This window comes from Mauremys mutica, chromosome 7 (genome assembly GCF_020497125.1).
Source record: "Mauremys mutica isolate MM-2020 ecotype Southern chromosome 7, ASM2049712v1, whole genome shotgun sequence".
In the NCBI taxonomy this organism is placed as follows: domain Eukaryota; kingdom Metazoa; phylum Chordata; order Testudines; family Geoemydidae; genus Mauremys; species Mauremys mutica.
This window is the reverse complement of record NC_059078.1, coordinates 30,843,352-30,863,018: the sequence shown is the minus strand read 5'-3', so window position 1 is coordinate 30,863,018 and position 19,667 is coordinate 30,843,352. Positions and strand designations below refer to the sequence as shown.

At 47.2% G+C, this 19,667-nt stretch overlaps 1 protein-coding gene across 7 annotated transcripts in view; it reads left to right on the top strand.

Annotated features, from left to right (window-relative positions):
• The first annotated feature begins 2,723 nt into the window (after positions 1–2,723).
• The window catches only part of MARK2 (microtubule affinity regulating kinase 2), a 104,729-nt gene continuing 87,785 nt past the window's right edge, over positions 2,724–19,667 (top strand). For 2 of the 7 annotated variants that reach the window (XM_045023331.1, XM_045023324.1), the window contains exon 1: positions 2,753–3,267. In XM_045023331.1, the coding sequence (XP_044879266.1) occupies positions 3,211–3,267 (57 nt within the window). In that variant the 5' untranslated portion in view covers positions 2,753–3,210. Of the gene's footprint in view, positions 3,268–19,667 lie in introns of all 7 variants that reach the window. The other 5 variants (XM_045023329.1, XM_045023330.1, XM_045023332.1 and 2 more) reach the window with 5 other exon arrangements.

Genomic DNA, 19,667 nt, shown 5'->3' with positions numbered 1-19,667 from the left:
AATAAAGCTGCATAGAATAGTTCCCCACTCTGTGTGATTCTGGGATGACATTCAGGTGTGACATGAAGCTCTGTTCATGCCTGGGGCCCTCAATTGGCAGGTTGAAAACTTTGCCTGGTGTGTTACCCATTAAATCTTGGTAGGGATCCCCAGGGAGCTGGCCGCAAACAGGAGTCCCCTATTGCTGATTAGGTGCTGTGTGCCAAGCTGCTAAGCAGAGAGTCAGCGTGTAGCTCTGGTGCAGTGTGGAATGTGTCATGGTGTGTTTTGAACACAACAGTTTCAACAATTCACCTGGTGTTGCACCCCACTAAGGGCGCGACTTGTTTCCTTGTTAGCTCCCTATGCACTAGCACTCTGGTTGGAATCTCTACCCTCTTTACAGGGTATTTAGTTCAGGGGGAGACCAACAGAGACCCACATTTTTAAATGATCCACAAATGCAAGCATCAGCTAGCCTATGTTGGTTGTGCTAATGTTGGCCAAGTGGTTTATGAGCATTCTCTAGTGCAGGGGTTCTCAAACTTAATTGCACTCTGACCCCCTTCTGACAATAAAAATTACTACATGACCCAGGAGGGGGAACCAAAGCCTGAGCCCTCTGAGACGGGCAGTGGGAGGGTGGTGAGGGTGCAAATCTGAAGCCCCAGGTGGGGGGCCTGTAACTGGAGTCACATCACACAGTGCTGAAACCCTGAGGCTTTGGCTTCAGACCTGGGCCCCAGCAAGTCTAAGCCAGCTCTGGCGACCCCATTAAAATGGAGTTGTGACTTACAGTTTGAGAACTGCTGCTCTAGTGTGTGAAGGGATGTTGCACAAGTGTGTGTATGCAACTGGGATGCTGGGCAATTGTGTGGATACGTTTGCATGTCAAGATACACAGCTGTGACTCAAGGTAGGAGTGTCTGCACATGGCCACGTAAGCAGATGTGTGTTTGCACAGATGGGCACGCATGCAACTGTGGCTGTGTACAGGTCATTCAGTTTATGGAATCCTAGAATACCAGGGTTGGATGGGACCTCAGGAGGTCAACTAGTCCAATCCCCTTCTCAGAGCAGGAACAATCCCAGATCCCTAAATGGCTCCCTCAAGGATTGAACTCACAACTCTGGGTTTAGCAGGCCAATGCTCAAACCACTGAGCTATCCCTCCCTATGTCATGTAAGGGTGTGTGTGTGCTCCCCTCCCCCCCCAACGAATTCCTAGCACTCGTGGGCTAACTGGGGCGCTGGACGTCGTTGACAGCGGCCTGCTCCCATCTAGGGTGACCAGATGTCCCGATTTTATAGGGACAGTCCCGATTTCTGGGCCTTTTTCTTATATAGGCTCCTATTATCCCCCACTCCTGTCCCGATTTTTCACACTTGCTGTCTGGTCACCCTACTCCCATCGCATCTGGAGGATGCTAAGTGGGGTTCTGAGCACCCCCAAGCGCCAGCATCATCCGGAGCGCATCAGGCTTTGCTCCTGGCCGTGAGCTGGGGGCCCACCAACTGCAGGTCTACCTCTGACCAGCAGGTGCCGCTGCTGGCGCACTTCAGTCCCAAGCTGTAGTTGTACTAGTCCATGTAGCTGGTTAATGAGGCTCTAGCAGCAGTAGCAGAGAAGGCGGGGTCTGAGCATATGGGAAAATAAGGCTTCAGATCGGGGTGGGTTAGCACCAGCCCCCTCTCCCCTCACATGGAGAAGGACACTGGGAGGGGAAGGGGACCCTGTGTTTCTGCGAGGGCTGGTTATAGGTGCGTGGGGGAAGAGACGCACGGGTGTGCGTGGGGCCGAGAGGGAGTGTGTGCCGGTGAGTCTTGTGTCTCCAGGGGGCGCAGGTGCAGCTGGGGGTGCAAAGCACTGGTTAAGCACTGGAATAAATTGCCTAGGGAGGTTGTGGAATCTTGTCATTGGGGATTTTTAAGCAGAGGTTGGACAAACACCTGTAGGGATGGTCTAGATAATATTTAGTCCTGCCTTGAGTGCAGGGGACTGGGCTAGATGACCTCTCGAGGTCCCTCCCCATTCTATGATTCTATGAAATGCATGCACATCTATGGCTGGGCACTGGCGTTTGGACGTGTGCGCTTGCAGCCCTACCATGTGTGCCTATGTCGATGCACTTGCAGGTGTATGTGTCCAGGTGTGCATGCACACTTGTGCATGTTTGCACGACCAGGTGTGCCCATGTGTGCATGTTTGCACAATCAGGTGTGCATCCATGTGTACACATTTGCACGCCCAGGTACCCGGATGGGTGATTTATTCTCCCCTCCCTCCAGTCTCGTTAACCTCCTCCTCACGGGAAAACAACCCCCTTCAGATGCAAACTCAGTCCCTATTTACGGACAGTGGCGGGAATAGCCGAAGCTGGGAGGCTCCGCCTGCTTTCGTCCCCGGGCTCGGGTACTACTCGCCTTGGGAAGGCGGAAAGAACCGAAGCATCTTCGGCTATTTTCGTTGATTTCCGGAAATTGCCGTGGGGTGCATCAGCGGGGGCGGGGAGTTTTCCGGAAACTGCCGATCTTCAGCCCTCGGGTACTCTCGGACGATGGTCCGGAAACGTCCGTTCGCCGCCCTGAAGTTGAACTTCGGGTTTCTCCGGAAGGAGGCGGAAATGACCGACCGTGCAAGGGGCTGCGCCCGCCGTTTCGGTTCTTTCCGGAAGGAGGCGGGAGCTGGCGATGGTGAGGGAGGGCGAGTCGAGGATTTCCGTGAGGCGGCGGCAGGTTGCAGGGGGGCTGGTGTTTCCGGAACCGGCGGAAACTGTCTCTGGCGGGCGGCTCGGATGTTTCCGGACGGGGGCGGAAATGGCCGAAGGCCGGCGGCGGCGGCCATGTTGGGAGCTGCTGCTGTGTGAGTGTGAGATGAGCTGAGGGGAGCCGGATCTCGGGGCGGAGAAGGCGGCTTGGCCGGGGGCATTCGGCCTCCGGATTTTAGCCCCGGCTCCGCGCAGCCTTCGCCTACGCGCACGCCCGGTTCCCGGCGGCGCGGCCTGGCCCCTGCGCCTCGTCCCAGGGTTCGCCTGAGCCATCGGGCCGGGCTCCCCTCACCGCGGCCCGGCGGAGACCCATGTCCGAGCCCCGGCGCCCTCCGGCTCCCTGAGTCCCCCCCTTCCCCCTGGGCTCCCCCATGGTGGTGGCTTGGCCGCCCCCCAGCGGTGTGAGGAGAGCCCCGGCCTGAGCCCCAGGAACTGCCGGAGCCGCTGCCAAGGGGGGGCCAAGATGTCGAGCAGCGGCCGGAGCCCCCTCCCCACCGTGAATGAGAGAGACACGGAGCAGGTAGGGGGCTGGGGGCTTCCTACACCACGGGAGGGCGGGCGGGCGGGATTCCATGTTGTACTGAGGGGAGGGCATGCGGGGGGGCAGGAGAGGGGTTCCCTGGGGTACATAGAGCAGGCCGTGACTATGGGACTATGGAGTGGGTAATATGCCGTCCCCTATAGATCTCTACCCTATGCTTCCTATGTTAAATGAGGCGTGGGAGCCTGCCTCTTCTCCATAGCTCGATAAGCACCCTTCCTGGGTCCTTACGTATCCACCTGACCCTCCCTGTGCTGGGGGATGTGGAGCAGGAAGGCAGGAGACGCCTACAAAATCCCCTATATGTGCCTACATATCCACCACCCAGGAGCTCCCTACATGTCTCTCATACTCTGCTGTTCCATGGTGAACGGAACGGAAGGGAGGTGGTGCAGGTCAGAGAGATCCCCTGTATGTGTACCCATGCCCCCGGTACTTCATCACTAACTGCTGTGCCTGGTGAATGAGATATGGAGACAGGTAAGGGAGAGACTACTAAAGTCTGTGCACAGATCTATAGACCCCTGTGTATCTTCCTAATTCCCCCACCCTAGAATGGGTGCAGGGACACTTGTAGAACCCTGTAGTGCTCCCATGGTGAAAGAGAGGCATGCTGCAGGAATGAGAGAGCGCTCTCTCTAGTTCTTATACCCAAAGGCCAATGAGTGATGAAGCAGGAGTGGCTCTGTGCCCCCTTAATGGCCCACCCTCAACCCAATCTCCCTGAAATGGGAAGGAGAGGGCTGTGGATTGATCTATCCCCTATGGTGTGTATGAGCAGTTTGGAGCAGGGAGCATTTCCGTCTCTTCTTCCTCTCTCACATATTAATTGCCTCATCAATCCATGATGAATGATGAGGGCTTTGACTGGGCAAGGGAAATGGCCCCCTGCTCTGAATCTCCTTGCCTTCTCTGCTGTTCCATATTACATCTAGTCCTTCCTTGGGTTTCTCAGGAATGGAAGATCCCACTTCCATGCTCACTCAGTATTTCCCTATGTCCTTATTAGGCCTCAGACCCAAAGGGTTACCTCTGTCTCAAGTGCCTCATTCATTTGTTGCAGTTCAAGATGCTTTGTGAGGTGGTGGTGGTTTGCTCTTTCAGGCGTGTGTTTGTGAGAGGTGACAACTAGTGAGCAAATCCACCCACCCCCCAGCTGAATTTAGGAAACTGCTCATAAGAATGCACCAATCCAACCTCTTTTTTTCACCCCTGGTCTTTGTGAGTTGAGACCTGCTGTAGATGGGAGCTTCCCACAATCCGTGATTGGTTTTTTTTTTTTTTTTTAGTTGATTTGTGGAGAAAAGAAGGGGCTGGTTGTGCAGCCAGGATCCCTTCAGGTGTTCTGTTTAATTGCATAAGGAGAATCAAAATGTAGTTTTTGACCTTCTTTGTAGAGTATTCTTTCAAGAGTACATACAGTTGAGGCAGGTTCTATAATAGCAGAGGGTAATTCATTGCTTTGTTATACCTGACTTTTTTTTTTTTTTTTTTAAACAAGGAGATGATCTGTTTGAATGTGATCCATTAAGGGAGAGGTGGGGTGCTGCTGCTCTTCTGGGCCCGTTCCCATGAGGTGCTGAGAATCATTGCAGGACAAGACCTTTTGTGACTTGCTAACTGGTTTAATGGGTAGGATAACTACCTGCCCACACGTGCTGTGTTAGATAGACTGCCCGGTCACCCCCTTGCCAGGCCTGAAAGGTCTTGGGCTTCTGTCCTAATAACAGCCTTCGCTCCATGAAGTCTGATTCATTCTCAGTGGTGGATGCACTGTAGCAGCCATGTGCTGCTTAATCTTCCCCTTCCCCATGTCCAAAAAAAAGTGTTTAGAAAATGGGCTTCCCTTCCAGTCCAGAGACCACTATGTGGTTGTGTCCCCCTGCTAATGAAGCACAGGGAGGTGTGGAATTGTGTACTGTACATACACTTGTGCATTATGTGGCCAAGAGGGCCCTAGCTGAACCCTTTGACTACTAATCCATGCCTTAGATCAGTGGAGTTCCAACAGGGATGAAGTTGGACATGGTCTCACTGTGTGCTCTGGTGCTCCTTAGAATTAATAGACTTTTCTTCGTAGGTGCCTTTAAAGGAGCAGGAATGCGACTTCAAAATGGGGAGAGGCTCCCTCTGTTTCTATTAACTGGTCTCATAACATTCATTCATTTTGTGTTCTTAACAATTTCTTCAAAATAACTAAATTTGGCTGACATTTAAGCACGATTGCTCTAAAGCTGTTTCCATGATCTCTCTTCAGCTGCCTCAATTTTAAATTGATGAAGCATAAAAATAAAGCTTCTCCTTCCCTTATTTCTGTGTGTATGGCTGGATAATGAGAATTCAGATCTCTGACTCTTTGGACTCTCTCTCAATTATCTAGGCTTCTTTAGCTATGTCCTTCCCTGTTTTCTTGGGGAGGGGGGTTGCAAGTAGACTATTGTGGTGCATAATAAAGAAAGGCAAAAGCAGAACATAATTCAAAGCCAAGATTTCAGTCATCTGCTTCCGTTAAAATTGGAGGACTGGAGAGTTGGCAGTAATCTGAATTATCAATAAAATAAGAATTTATCTCTGGCAGTGTTAAGAGGGAGTTGTGGAGATGTGTCAGAGAACTGAAACCAAGGAAGGCAAACTATAGTGCATCTCCATCTCTTCCTGCTTTTTCACTTTGGTGTCGTCTTGTGCTTTTAAGAAGATAACAGCATCAGAGTCAGGGTAGGGGGTTTGTATGGAATCCTTTTCCATGCAGCTCTGCCAACTCTGCTAAATCCTGACCTGCAGACTTGCTTGTACCATTTCCACCCTTGGTTTGTCTTGAGCAGAGAACTATCAGCCGTCCTAAACTGATCATCTAAACTGAAGAGCAACGCCTCGCTAAAGTTCACTTTGTTGTGTGGTGTGGTGGCTTTTTGTGATCAAAACTGAGGTGGGCCTTATCTGAAAAACTGTTTTTAGGTGGAAAATTTAGCTTGAGCACCTCTTGCTTTCAAGGTAGAGTCAACTATTTTGAGGTTAAAAACAGGAAGTGTTGTAATTTCTGTTATCTAGAACATTGTGGATGAGTATTTCAGGCGTCTGGACCATCAAAACTGACGTCTTTCATCCTCAAAGTAAAAATTTCTACATGTACAGCTCAGTATTACACTGTTTCCTCTAACACAAAACTCCCTTTTCTCAGGGTCTCTGTCGACCCTCACCCTCCACATGAATTGGCTAACTCTCTCAATTATCCAAATGCCTTTGCTGTCCCAGAAACATTTCAGATAAACAGGGGTTGCACTGTATTACCTTGTTTGACCAGGCTGTTTTCACATCCTACTTGATGAAATCGTATGTCTCTCTTAACCCTCTCAATGCACCCACTGACAGAGAATGCAGCCCTATTGCAGGGATTTCAGTAATCTCCCAGGAAGTGCATCTTACACGTATACCCTACATCGGTTGGAATTAACGATATTTTAAAATATATAGCTGCATAGTGTGGCAGATGCAGAAAATTGTAAAATCTTTGGCTTTTATTGCCTGTTTCTTGAATGAGGATGTCTGGTCCTATCCGTGATGTTTTACAGCTTAAACATGTTCCTTCTGCACTTTTTGCCACGTGCTAATGGTGCAGAATGGTGCAGCATAGCTGAGAGCAGAGGTCTCAACTGGAGCAGAAGTCCAGCTTCTGAGACCCAGAGCCACCTCCCTATGTGATGTACTTCCCATTTCTCTCTGCCTTAGGTTTTATTCTTCAGGTTGGCTTCTCAACTGGGGAAGTCCAACTTTCAGGATTATATTAGCTGCAAGGAGGTATTAAAACCCAACAGACCAAAATGCCACTGTAAGGCTGATGATGAGCTAAGTGGAAATACTGTGATTGGTACTGCCTGGTTCTCATGAGTGGGAAGGCCTAACTCAGTGTTTCTCAACCTTTTGATGCTGGTGACTCCCTTTGGATTTAAAAAGAAAAAGGGAAAAAATAGATCATTACTTCCTACTAGAAAAAATTGTGGACCCCTCCCCCTCCACACACCCACCCACCCACCCCTTAAGGTCCGAGCTATGGGCATCAGCCCCATGCTGAAACATGTAAATTAGCTTTGTGGTTTCAGAGTAGCAGCCGTGTTAGTCTGTATCCGCAAAAAAAAAACAAAACAGGAGTACTTGTGGCACCTTAAAGACTAACAAATTTATTTTAGCATGAGCTTTCGTGAGCTAAAGCTCACTTCTTCGGATGCATAGAATGGAACACACAGACAGGAGATATTTATACCCTTTGATATGGGGCCCTAGGCAATTGCCCTGCTTCCTATCCCCTAACGCCAGCTCTGCTTGTAACCCTCCCTAAACCTGTCTCTGGACCCCCAGGTTGAGAAACAATGGCCTAATTGCTACTTCCCAGCAGAGGAGGCAGTGTTTGGATTCTAAGGCTGCTGATGGGGGTGTGTGTGTAGTTGCTGTTTTTTCTTTGTTAGGAGATCCAAGCTATGGTGATTTCCCATGGTGTGAGGTGAGCGTAAATTGTGAAGTTAACTGCAGCCCAGACTCCTATTGATGTATGGCCCCAAGGCATGCTAGGTGCTTCACAGTCATGTAGGAAGACAGGTTCTTGCCCCCAAAGTAGAGCCCTGCAAATCTGTGGATATCGGTTTTTTATCTGGGGATATCTGCAGACCATGTTTGTGGATTGATGCGCTCACGCATTTTGTATCCGTGCAGGGCTCTACTCCAAAGAGCTTGCAGTTACTGTTAGTTAGGCTGTGTCTACACTGTCACTTTCAGTGCTAAAACTGTAGTTGTTCAGGGGTGTGTAAAAACACCCTCCCTCCCCCCGTGCGACAAGTTTTAGCACTGAAAAGTGCCAGTATAGACAGCACTTTATCGCCGGGAGCGCAGTTTGGGGTGGATTTTTTTTTTTAATTGCCAGGAGAGCTCTCCCCTGGTGATAAAGTGTGTCTACAATGCCCACGTCACAGTGCTGCCGCACTGTAACATGGGCAGTGTAGGCATACCCTTAGTGGTGTAACTTTTTTTGACAGTTAAACTGGTGCAAATGCTAATGTGTGTTATACTGGTATAAAGATGCCTTATACTGATATAGCTCTTCCTACACTGGAAGGGGAATAAGGCATCTTTATGGTGATATAACTGTACCCACACTAAACTATACCAGTATTCTAGTGTAGACACAGCCAAAGAGTCAGTAGCCGAGTGAGGCATAGAACCCAGGAGTCTTGTGCTAACTATTAGACACACTGCCTACTACGTATGTCAAGCAAAACTGATATTTTTCCTACTGTTTCTTAATTCCTGCTGGGAGCTATATCTGCAGATGTCTTTTTCTTCAGCTGGCATTTTTCTAATACAGTATTGCTATTTTTTTCTCTCCCCTTTTTATCCCTGACATTTCATGTGATAAATTCCTGGGGACAGAAACAAATGCAACTTCCTTATGAACCCCAACTGTCTTGTTTCCTTCTTTTATGAAGAAGTGTAATGGGTAAAATATCCTGTTACTTAACAGTCACATGATGGGGGGTGGGGGGGAGTCCCAGCTGCAGAGCTTTATTCTGGGCTATTAAATCACCCTTTCCTCCCTACTTGGAGGCTAAAGAGTAGGGTAATGCTTGCTCGACCGGTTAGGCTGGTCTTGTTAAGAGGTGATGTCCCTGTACCAGTTGGTACTCAATGGTGATTTGTGCTTGGTAGATGGGAACTTCCTGTACCAGCAGTGACTACAAATAAAGCCAACCGTGAAGAACGTGAGAGCAGCACCTAACAAATATCCTACCTTTCCCCAGTGCCATGTCTCTATTTTACAGACACTAGTTAGTTAAGCCATGTGACCTGCTTGTGAGGAAGGGATGTACCACTATAGTCTTTTGCAAATGGCTGAACTGAAGCAGAGACAGGATTGCTTTGTGGGCTGGGACTCTGGAGATCTAGGTTTGATTGCTGGTTCTGTCACAAGCTATGTAAGGTGCTTATATGGCCCCTGTTACTATAGTATCTAGCACCTCACAACACTCCAATAAGGGGGGGTATTATCCTCAGTTGACAGATGGAGAGCTGAAGCACAGAGACTGAGGGTCCCTGTGTGACCTTGGGCAGGTCAGTAACTGAGCAGGGAGTTGAACCCAGGTCTCTTGGGTCCCAGGTTAGCACTATAACCACTGGACCATCCTTCCTTTCTGCCAACCCTCTGACACTGGGCAAGTCATGGCATTTCTGTGACTCAGTTTCCCCACTGTCTGCACAGCACTTAGCACTATAGGCCTCTGATCTCAGTTGTAGCCTCTGGGTGCTACTAAAATGCAAATGATAAAGCATAAAGATGTTATCTGGCTTGTACAATATTCTGACAAGCATTTATAAGTTGTCTATCTCTGTAATATCAAGTTCCATTTGACTTGGCTCAGAACACTGGTTCCTGAGCTGTGGCCCATGGCATGCCCACTAGCAGTCGGTGAGAATCAGTGTGTTGCATGGCGTTCCCTCTCCTTGCTGAAAGAAGATAAGAACATGTTAAATATTTCCCTAATATGAGTCTTCCATGTTGGCAGTTGCCATGGAGTTGCTGAGATATTTGAGACTGGGAAGGAGATCTGTGTGATGCCCATGAGACAAAAATGGTATGGTCCATTCTCCCCCCCCTTAAGCGCTGCTGCGGCAGCGCTTTGAAGCGCTAAGTGTAGTCAAAGCGCCAGCGCTCTCCCAGAAAGCTCTCCCAGCGCTGTCCGTACTCCACCTCCCTGTGGGGAATAACGTACAACGTACAGAATAACGACTCTGGAGATCTAGGTTTGATTGCTGGTTCTGTCACAAGCTATGTAAGGTGCTTATATGGCCCCTGTTACTATAGTATCTAGCACCTCACAACACTCCAATAAGGGGGGTATTATCCTCAGTTGACAGATGGAGAGCTGAAGCACAGAGACTGAGAGTCCCTGTGTGACCTTGGGCAGGTCAGTAACTGAGCAGGGAGTTGAACCCAGGTCTCTTGGGTCCCAGTGTGGGGCTTTGACCACACTGGCGCTTTGCAGCGCTGGAGAGGGTGTGTTTTCACACCCTGCTGCAGCGCTGCAAATTTGTAAGTGTAGCTAAGCCCTTAGACTCTTTGATTTAGATTAAGTGCAGTAACATATTCCAAGTATAGGGAGCAAACATACCAGAAATACCACCCAAACCCTCTAATTATCACAGCCTCACACTGGAAGACAGATCATTGTAGCAAGTGAGGGCTTGGCTACACTTACAAATTTGCAGCGCTGCAGCAGGGTGTGAAAACACACCCTCTCCAGCGCTGGAAATTGCGGCGCTGCAAAGCGCCAGTGTGGTCAAAGCCCCAGCGCTGCGGCTCCCAGCGCTGTCCGTTATTCCCCACAGGGAGGTGGAGTACGGAGAGCTCTCCCAGCGCTGGCGCTTTGACTACACTTAGCGCTTCAAAGCGCTGCCACGGCAGCGCTTTGAAGTGTAAGTGTAGCCAAAGCCTGAGTGGAAAAAGTTGGGAATAGAACCCAGGAGTTCTGAGTCCTGACTCCCAATCCTTTCTGATAACCTTCTGGTTACACTAAGCTGAGAAAGTTGCTCTATATCTCCTCATCTGTGACTCAGATTCTGATTAATGTCAGATAAGCACATTGCTAGTCCTTTTTTATTTTTCAATCTAAAATGAAACTCAAAATATCTGGATACATTTGTTAGGTGGGGGTGGTGGGTTGTACGTGTTTGGCTGTATGGAAGCTAAAAAAGACTAGGTGTTTCTTAAATGGAAGTCCTTGAATTGCAAATTAAGCTAGTCATTCTGATCCCATTGAAAGCATTTCTCTGATGGCATTGTGTTTTCATGAAGTTTCCCCATGGCTGATGCTTAGCTCTGTTTCTTTGAATTTTGCCTTCTTCCCTTGGTAACTTTAACAGTTGAGAGAGAGGAAGAACTCCTGGTTTAGTATGAGATGCTTTGGGTCAAAAGCTCAGTCTTTGGGCTGGTCTACACTAGGGGGGGAAATCGATCTAAGATATGCAACTTCAGCTACGTGAATAACGTAGCTGAAGTCGAAGTATCTTAGATCGAATTACCTACTGTCCTCACGGCGCCGGATTGACGTCCGCGGCTCCCCATGTCGACTCCGCTACCGCCGTTCGGGTTGGTGGAGTTCCGGAGTCGACAGGAGCTCATTCGGGGATCGATATCGCATCTCATCTAGACGCGATATAATCGATTCCCGAGAAATCAATTGCTACCCGCCGATACGGCGGGTAGTGAAGACATAGCCTTTGAAGCAACCAGGCTTCCAAGCATTAATGGCACTGTTTTTGGAGTGCTGCATTTTGTATTTATCAGAAAGCCAAACACTTGCAAACAGCACCAGGTTGTGCAATAGCTGAACTGTGTTGAGGGAAGGAACTCTCATGTCTAAATGTACTTTGAGTTGATCTACCTGAATTGGCTGGCTGGCTATTCTGTTTACATGTGCTCTTTTTGTTTAGTAAGCGTCTCCTGTACATTATCCATCTTAAACTTCCTTTGCTCTGAGAATGGGGCTGTCATTTGTATGGGACGTTCTGTTACTTTCCCAGTTTGTTTTCCAAGGCTGCTCTGTGTGCACGTACCCCCTGGATTGTGTGTCTAGGAAAAAGATCAAACATACAGTTGTTTCTGCAATTGTGAAATGAAATAACCTGAACACTAGCAAAATGGGTTTAAGCTTCCATCAGCACCTGCTTCTTTTGGCTTTAGTACTCGGCCTTCTGGCTAAGAGAGGTGAAAACCTTATCTAGTATCTGTTCTTTAGTTTGAGACTTGGTCTCTGCTGTCACAAGGAGTCATTGAGGCCAGTACCAAAAGAAATTGGATATTTAAATGGATCTCAACAATATCCAGGGTGTTACAGTTAATTGGAAAAAATTCTGTTATAAGGGATATTAAACCTTATGTTTCAATCTTTCATCATGACTAGGATGACACCTGTGTGGGGACAGGTTAACCGACAGCTGTCCACTGTCTGGTTCTCATACCTTTCTCTGAAGCATCTGATGCTAGCTGCTGTTGAAGACAGGATCCTGGGATAGATGGACCTTGGGTATGATCCAGTCTGGCAATTTCTTTGGTCTTCATAAATCTATCCAAACACAGGCACAGCTTCAGTTGGTAGTCTGCTTGAGGTGCAAGCATAGGGATATAGAAAAGGAGTACTGTTACTGATGTAGCAGTGATGTAATGGAAAATGTCGTCCTTCCTGTCTTATTAGGTAGTGTGGGTAGAGCATTGGACTAGGACTCAGACCTGGCTCCTCTTCCTGGCTCTGCCCTGGGCCCGCAGGGTGACCTTGGGCAAATCCCTTCCTCTCTCTGTGCCTCAGTTTCCCCAGCTGTAAAATGATGGTGGTGATACATCCCACCTTTGTGAAGTGCTTTGAGATCTGCTGATGAAAAGCATTAGATAAGAGCTGGGTATTATTGTGTGTGTCATAACGCTACTCTGGGAAGATGCAACAACTGTAGTTCCCTTGTAAATTGCTGAAGCAATAGCAATTGCGATTGACTGAGGCTCCTGTGGAAATGAGGGCCTGGGTTCCTAGGTTGGGCAATATAGACAATTTGCAATTCAAGGCACTTCCATTTAAGAAACACCTAGTGTGGTGTGCCTTATGGTGTGGTACCATTATGAAGCTTTCTGTTAAGGTTTGTCTCATTGGCTTCAGAGCTCTGCAGACAGTGTACTGGCTGTGTCTAAAAGAGGCTGCACTACTAGGAATTCACAAACTAAAGCAACTTGCCCAGCAAACTACCATTGAACCAAGAAACTCCAAAATCACTGTCAGGTACTTACCTGGCCCCCTAATATGTAAGCGCTTCACCATCTTTACCGTATTTATCTTCACAATAGCAGGGCAGTGCTATTAGCACGGCAGTATAAGTGGGGAAACTGAGGCACAGACACTAATGGATTTGTCCAGGGTCACACAGGAAGTTGCGGTCGAGCAGAGTACTTGAACTGAGGTCTCACAAGTTCTAGGTTGGTACCTTAATCACTGGCCCATATTTCCCCCTCGTGCTGGTCCTTCCTGCGAGTGGCCCTTGTACTCATACCTGCTGCAACTTCATCCTTGTGGCCATGGAGTTCTTGCTGATCATATAAGTGAAGCTCTGCATTGAGTAGGAAGGGTTCGTTCTGCAGATTGTTAGCAATAAAAGCCAGTTCCACTGAGTTTGAAGCAATACATCCATTCCATTTTGGAATCTTAACTGAGTGAGACAGAAAAGCCCTATTAGAGTACATCACCCATATCCCCCCTCCTCCACCTTGAGATCCCAGGGATGGGATCGATCTCTGAAATATATATTCCAGTGCTCTGCCCTGTCCTAGTTTCCAACTATTGGAGCTTCAATTGCTTCCCTTGTGTTCCCATTCCACAGTTCTATACTTGCTGTGGGGCAGGATGGCTCCTGTGAACCTCCATGTCCACTAGAGCTGATTTCACCCAGGTAGTTGGCCATAGTTCAGTGTCTTTAAAGAAGAGATTTTTGAATTGACTTGTTAAACCAGCTGGGCTAAAGACTTGTGTTTTCACAGCAATAACCCCCATCCTGTCTTGGGAACAACTGCTGCTCTGAGCAGCTACTGCTGTAGTCCCCAGTGGAAGTCTGAGAATGAACACTGTTGCTATTTTAAGGTCTAAAAGCACATTGCCTGTCTCTTCCCTGTAGCCAGGTAGGTTTGTTTGCAAAATGTTTTCAGTAGCTCCCTTCCCTTCAGAATTTCTGCCAACTAGAGCAGTTCCTATCTCAACAGCTTCTCTGTAACCTGTCTCTTTACCCTGCCTGGCACCATCTGAGTGTCTGAAGAGGAATAGAATGCTCTCAAGAGCACTTGTTCTTTTGAGTGACCAGACCTCAGATGGTTGAAGTCCCAAATCAAAATGTAAAGGCCTACCTAGAGTCTCGTGAATTTCAGTTTCTCTGGTAAGTCCTGGATTTAAAGGCCAGAAGGGATCACTGTGATAACCTAATATGCATAACACAGGCCATAGAACCTCACCCAATGATTCCTGCATCCAGCCCATAATTTTTTTTGAGCTAGAGCATAGCTTTTTAGAAAGACAGCCAATCCTGATGTAAAGACTTCAAGTAATGGAGACTCCACAGCATCCCTAGGTAAATTAACTGCACGTTTTAAAAACTTGCTGGGAATGCATTTCACAGGAAACTGTACATCAGGGGTTTTCAAACTGGGGATCGGGACCCCTCAGGGGGTCACGAGATTATTACATGGGGGTCACGAGCTGTCAGCCTCGACCCTAATCCCGCTTTGCATCCTGCATTTAAAATTGTGTTAAATATATAAAAAAGTGTTTTTAATTTATAAGGGGGGGGGTCACACTCAGAGGCTTGCTATGTGAAAGAGGTCACCAGTACAAGTTTGAGAACCACTGCTCTACATCCAAACCTTGTGCTGTTTCTTCTGGCTACTTGTGAGTGTTATCAAGTGTTCCAGGCTAGGGACTGGGAGTCAGGACGCCTGGCTCATGTTTCAGGCTCTACCAAGGATTGTCTGTTTGATCTTTGGTTTGAGAAGAGAAAGGAAGGAACCTAAGTTAATTTCAGTCCACCACTCTGTAAAATGGTGGTAAACTAACCTAAAAAGGGAGGAATTTTCAAGCAATTTGAAGATCCTCTTTGGAAGTACTGTAGAATTACAAAGTGTTCTAGTTCCACCTTGTATTCTTTATTCATCGTCTGCCTGCATGAGTTAGCTCCAGTGGTCTGAATTCTAATCCCAGCTCCATCACAGATTTATTCACTCTGTGGCCTTGAGGAAGTCGATTCCTTGCCTCCCCATCTGTAAAAGGGCAATTATATCTACCTGTCTTGCTGGAGTCTTACATGCTTAATTAGTTAATGATTGTAAAGCACTTTGAAGATTAGACTGCTACATAAGCTCTCACTGTTCTTTGCTATGGGGAAATGTGCTGTCCTGTATGACGCTAGTTTGAATGGGACTCATGCGTTTCTGGCTGTAGGACCAAATCTTTGCTCAGTAATACTTAATATTAGTGTGTATAGTTTGGAGAAGTGATAGGGTATAAAATTCTTGTTCTTTGTGATACTGGCCACAGTCTAAGTCAGGGGTAGTCAATTATTTTTTGTCACAGTATCGCCAAAGTCCAGACTCAGAGGAAATAATTATATAAAAAGAAAAAGTAATTAAAAAGATTTTTCGGGTCTGTTCAAAAGCATCTGGCGGTCTGGATTTGGACCGCGGTCTGCCTATTGACTTCCACTAGTCTAAGTACTTTCAGACATACAAGAGTGGTCAGTCCCTGTTAGTCACTCAGAGTCTAAGGGCTGATAAAGGTCTGGGAAGGGGAACAAAAGCAGGGAATTTTATATACACATCATGAAGATCCACTGTAATGAAGGGGGTTTAGCCCTTGCGGATAAGTTCTGGAATGTTGAGCCATGCTCAGGGGGCACAGAGATGACTCTGTGGGGCACATAAGGGTAGGAATGTTGGCAGGTGGAGGGGGATGTGAATCTCAACTAGGGAAGGGCTAAGTTACATAAACCTTAAAGGAGGTGACCAAGTACCAAGGGATCCAGTGTTGCCTAGTGGATAGAGCGCTGGTATGGGACTCAGGAAACTTGACTTCTGTTCCTGGCTCTGCCACTGGCCTGCTTGGTGACCTTGAGCAAGTCACTTATCCCCATTCTACAGATGAGAGGAGAATGATTCTTGCCTCCCTTGTAAAACACTTTGAGATGTGTTGATGAAAAGTGCTATTTATGAGCTAAGTTCTGGGGTTACTGTAACAAAAGCCAGTGGAGGGATTCAGCAAGGGGAGTGATGTGACCAAATCGACAGACAAGGGAGATGGCTTTAGCAGCTGCCTCTTTGTATTGGCTGGCAAGGGATGATGAGTGTATCGGTTTCTGCAGTAGTTGAGACAGGACATAAGGTCTTGACCAAGAGATCCAGCTGTGGGGATGGAAGGATGGATCTTGAAGCTGATGTGGAGTATATAGATTAGGTGTAAACACCAAAAGAGAGGGAGGAGTTACTTGAGATTCATAATTAGAGTATATCTTCACTGCAGCTAGCATGGGTGATTGGCATCTAGCTCTGAACACCTGCATTAGCCTAGCTCTGGTGTGAGCAGCCACTGCGAAGCCCATTCCTTGTCGCTGCGTTCTCATTGTTCTACACTTTCTTGTATTTGTCATTAGGACTTCTGGGGGCGTGTCCCATGGTTCTTTGTGCTGCAGTGAGCTGAGTAGCTCTGATTCTTTCCCACTGAATTATGGGAGAACTAGTCTGTCCTCCTGGGCACATGGGGGAACTGAGGGAAGGCATTGGATTACCACCACTTAAGTGACTTATCTTGTGTCCTTGCTGCAAAGTGGGCAAGCCTGAATGAAAAGGGAACCTGGGCTTTAACCAACATGGGTAGCTAGGCCAGCTAGCCCAGGCTGAAAGCACCACTAACTTAAGAGAGTGTTTTGTGTATGCGGGGTGGTTGGGTGACACCCAGAGAAGAGCCTATACTAACTCTCAAGCCATACCCTTAAAGGTCAAAAGGGATTAGCTAGGCTGACCGTCTACATAACATAGGTCAGAAAAGCTTACTCTGTTACCTCTGTTTTGAGCCGAATAACTTATATTTGACCAAAGCATATCATAGGTGGTACAAGAGGGTATGAGAAAGAGTAATGGGATGGAATTTAGCCAGAGAATCACAGAGGGGAGAGAGTTCTCTCCAGGCCACGTCTGGTTGGGAAAGTTAAAAATAAAAAAATAATTGGAGATATACCAATCTCTTAGAACTGGAAGGGACCTTGAAAGGTCATTGAGTCCAGCCCCCTGCCTTCACTAACAGGACCAATTTTTGCCCAAGATCCCTAAGTGGCCCTCTCAAGGATTGAACTCACAACCCTGGGTTTAGCAGGCCAATGCTCAAACCACTGAACTATCCCTCCTCCCCGGTTATAGTGGTATACAATTTCCCTTCCCCTTATTTTGGTGGAAAAGTGGCTTTTTTCAGTACATCTTAAACCCTTTCCCAAGTAACATAAGCTAAAACAATAAAAGGCTGTCTGGTACAGGAATAAGAATGTCCACACAAAGATTGTATGTTATAGACATTCTGATGTAGGTAAGACACTTTTCTGTGCTCAGGCCTTCAATATGTGTGTTGCCCCTTTAACTTATTTCTAATAATTCCCATCCCAGTGAAGGGGGCACTTTTGGACTTTGGGAGATCAGTAGAAATAGTGCAGTGACTACAGGTACTGTTGGATTCTATTTTCCCAGTCACTGGGTTTCTGGCTGGTGAAACAGCAGTGGTGGCAGCAGCCCTTGGCAGGGCTTCCAGAGGGAAGGACTGGACAGTACCCCATTATAGACAAGACCCTGGCATTGCTATCCCCTCTTCAGTGTGTGATGCTTTCTAGTAGCTTATCATAATGGCTCTTTGTTGCTTTGTTGCCAGCTTAGGGGGACACGAGCAGGCTTCATGTCTCACCAGGAGACGGGTGTTTGAAGGCATGCAAGGTAACAGACTTTGCCAGGTTAGATCTAAGTTACATGAGCTAATTCCGGCTAAATATTAGGTGTCTTCCTTTTTATTTGGGCAGGTCTTGCCATGTACCATCATGGTTCAGCTGAGATCCTACCATTGGCAAATCCCTAGGCATGCATTTGTTACCTTCTTGGCTATGGCATTATTTGATCAGAGCCTAAATCTGTTCGTTTTCAGAGCTTGGTGTGAAGCCAGACCTTTACTGGATGAGTCTAAACTTATGCCATAGAGAGAAGGATGGCAGTGTGGTTAAGGCATGGCACTGAGACCCAGGAGATCTTGATTCAATTCCTGCCTCTGTCCCAGGCCTCTGCATGAGTTTTGAGTTCATCCATCTCTGGGTATCTCCATTCCCCATCTGTAAAGTGTGAATAGTAATTCTTTTGTCTTGTTGATTTAGCTATAAGCTTAGCCCCTCCCCCATACTGTCTGTACATACAGCACCTATCACTTTGGAGTCTTGATCTAGATTGGGACTGCTAGATTCTGCTTTGATACAAATATTAACTTTTCTGATTCTTTTCTTGGCTGGTATGTCGAGGATTCATATTTCTGTGTCCTGCTGGCCAATAGAGATTGTAAGCTGTTTGGGGCAGGAACCATCTCTCTCCTGTGTTCCCACAGGGCCTAGCACAGTGGGTCCTGGTCCATAACTGGGACCCTTAGGCCCTGCCACAATACTAATCATAGATGAATGTTCACACCTGTGCTAGGGAATACTGACTATATCTACACTACCACGGTAAGCTGACCGACGCTATGCAACTCCAGCTACGTGAATAACGTAGCTGGAGTCAATGTACCTTAGGTCGAGTTACTGCGGCTGTAGTGTAGACCTGCCCTTAGGTTGTTAAACAGCAGTTTTAAAAACTATTTTTGCTCTGCAATCCAATCCATTCATAATAGCAGCACCTGAGTATTTCACAGCTACTGTTCATCTGAGTTAAATACTGTTACAGTGTGTTGCGGGGAGTCCTCTGGATTCTAAATATCTGTCTTAAACAATCTACCACTGTTGCTGGGAAATGAAGGGGGGAGCATGAGAGACAATCATACCAATTAATTTTGTTGGATCCATGTACAAGTAATGTTTTGTGTTCATTCTTAGTTTGCTTACAGAGCTCATTCTCGGAGCTGTGCTGTGCTGACCTCATTGCCAGTGCCCAAGCAATGAAGTAAAGATCTGGGGGGTGGGCTGCGTGCACTTCAAGCTTGATGTTTAGACATGCAAGGTGGACATAGTCAAACACTTTCCAAGCGTTAATAGTCTCAACTTTCTCACGCGTGGTAGATCAGTATTAGTCCTACTTCACAAATGGGGGCACAGAGCAAATGACTTGCACTGTAACTATGGGCAAATCATTGACCAAGATGGGAATAGAAACTTGCTCCTAGTCCCTTGTTTTAATCACTGTATGAAGAGCAAGAGGCAGAGATCCTAACTAGGGCTGAAGCTTCAGGTACTCAACTTGGAAGTCAGTGTGACCTAGTAGATAGAGCACTAGACTGGGACTCAGGAGACCAGGGTTCTGTTCCTAGCTCTGCCATTAGCCCTCTGGATGACACTGGGCACCTCTGCCCTGTTTTTCCATCTGTAAAGTGGGAATAGTGATACTTGCTTCCTTTATGAAGCTCATTGAGATCTGCTGATGAACAATGCTGTATAAGAATCAGATATTATTATTTATTAATAATATATAGGATACTGGACTGAGAGTCAGCAGAGCTTGGGTTCTTTATCCAGATCAGCTATTGACTTGCAGGGTGCCTCTGTTACTTTTGTCCATTGTCTATTTGGATTGTAATCTCTTCGGG